The sequence below is a fragment of the Perkinsus marinus genome (genome assembly GCF_000006405.1).
Source record: "Perkinsus marinus ATCC 50983 genomic scaffold scf_1104296936334, whole genome shotgun sequence".
In the NCBI taxonomy this organism is placed as follows: domain Eukaryota; phylum Perkinsozoa; order Perkinsida; family Perkinsidae; genus Perkinsus; species Perkinsus marinus.
This window is the reverse complement of record NW_003214142.1, coordinates 866-2,092: the sequence shown is the minus strand read 5'-3', so window position 1 is coordinate 2,092 and position 1,227 is coordinate 866. Positions and strand designations below refer to the sequence as shown.

Below are 1,227 nucleotides of genomic sequence, written 5' to 3'. Positions count from 1 at the left end.
CTCGATAACTACCTAATCATTTCCCTATGACTGAGACAAGTGTTACTTCAAGTGGGGGTGAGGGAGGCAAGACGGACAAAGACCAGCAGCATGGTGCACCGCCCGGTATTCTTGTCTCTCAAACCTCTTCTGCCCTCTTCTCTGCTGCGTTGCGTGATGCCGCCCGTTCTACTCTTGGTAATGAAGGTGAGACTCCTTCATTATCCCTGGCTGAGCTAGTCGCTCTATCTCCTGTGAAAGTTTGTGAAGAACTTTTAGGTTTCTCCATCCATTCTCCTGCCTTAGAAAATCTTTTTTTCATTGGCACTAATGGATCGAAGCTTGGCGTCAGCCTTTCTGGCTTCAGCTCTGCATGGAATCTACCTCCTCATCATGAGGCCTATTATGATGCTACGTTGTGGAATGCCATTAAGCCTAAGACCGGAACTGTCAGTCCACGTTTCACGTATGAGCGCTTTACGCGAACATTGTCTCTATCCGTTTCCGAGTGTGTTGGAAACACTGCTCCGATTCGTCTATATGCTTACTGTGGGTTCCTGCCAAGACCTATTGCCGATACCATCAAGACTGCCCTTCTCTCCAAAGTTTCTCCCGATGGAACTGCAGTGGATGGTAACTCTGATGTTCTGGTGCGGCGTCAGATTCAGAAGATCACCTTTAAGCCCAAAGATGAGATTCCAGCGGATGAACTCCGCGTTCTTTACCAACGTTATGTTGATAGTTGCCAAGGTATCCTCAACAAGGCTGATGCTCAACTCAAGGAGGTCCAAGAACTCGAGTTGCCTAATCTTAGGCATCCTCTTAACCTTTTGAAGCAATGGGCATCTCTACCACAAGCTATCGAGCACGGCGATAGTCTGGTTCGTACACTCGAGCGAGAGAGGCGCATCCAGTCTAGGTTGGCATCCCATCCATCTGGTGTGATCCTTACCTGGGCAACGAGGCGTCTCTTCTACGGTGCTCTCCTCCGTGCGACTCCTCTTTTTCATGATTCTGATATTGGTTTTTGCTGAGTTTATTGATAAACTTGAGCACTCGACACAGGGTGACCCTGATAACTTTCTTACAGCCTTATCGAAGCTGGCTAAACGTGGCGGTTACTCCTCTATTGACAAGTTTCTCAAATTGAAGGGCCGTCAACAGCAGCGTACGGGAAGCAGTCATCCTCCACTCCAAGGAAGAAAAAGGTCTTGGTTTGATACCAAGAAGCCGACTAGTTCTGCTCGT

The 1,227-nt window shown here is 48.3% G+C and overlaps 1 protein-coding gene across 1 annotated transcript; it reads left to right on the top strand.

The window, feature by feature from the left end:
* Positions 1–26: 26 nt before the first annotated feature.
* On the top strand, positions 27–1,013 carry Pmar_PMAR015908 (hypothetical protein; the record flags this gene model as incomplete). Its single annotated transcript, XM_002783701.1, has 1 exon — positions 27–1,013. The coding sequence occupies one exon, from the start codon at positions 27–29 to the stop codon at positions 1,011–1,013; it is 987 nt and encodes a 328-aa protein (XP_002783747.1).
* Between the last annotated feature and the right edge of the window lie 214 nt (positions 1,014–1,227).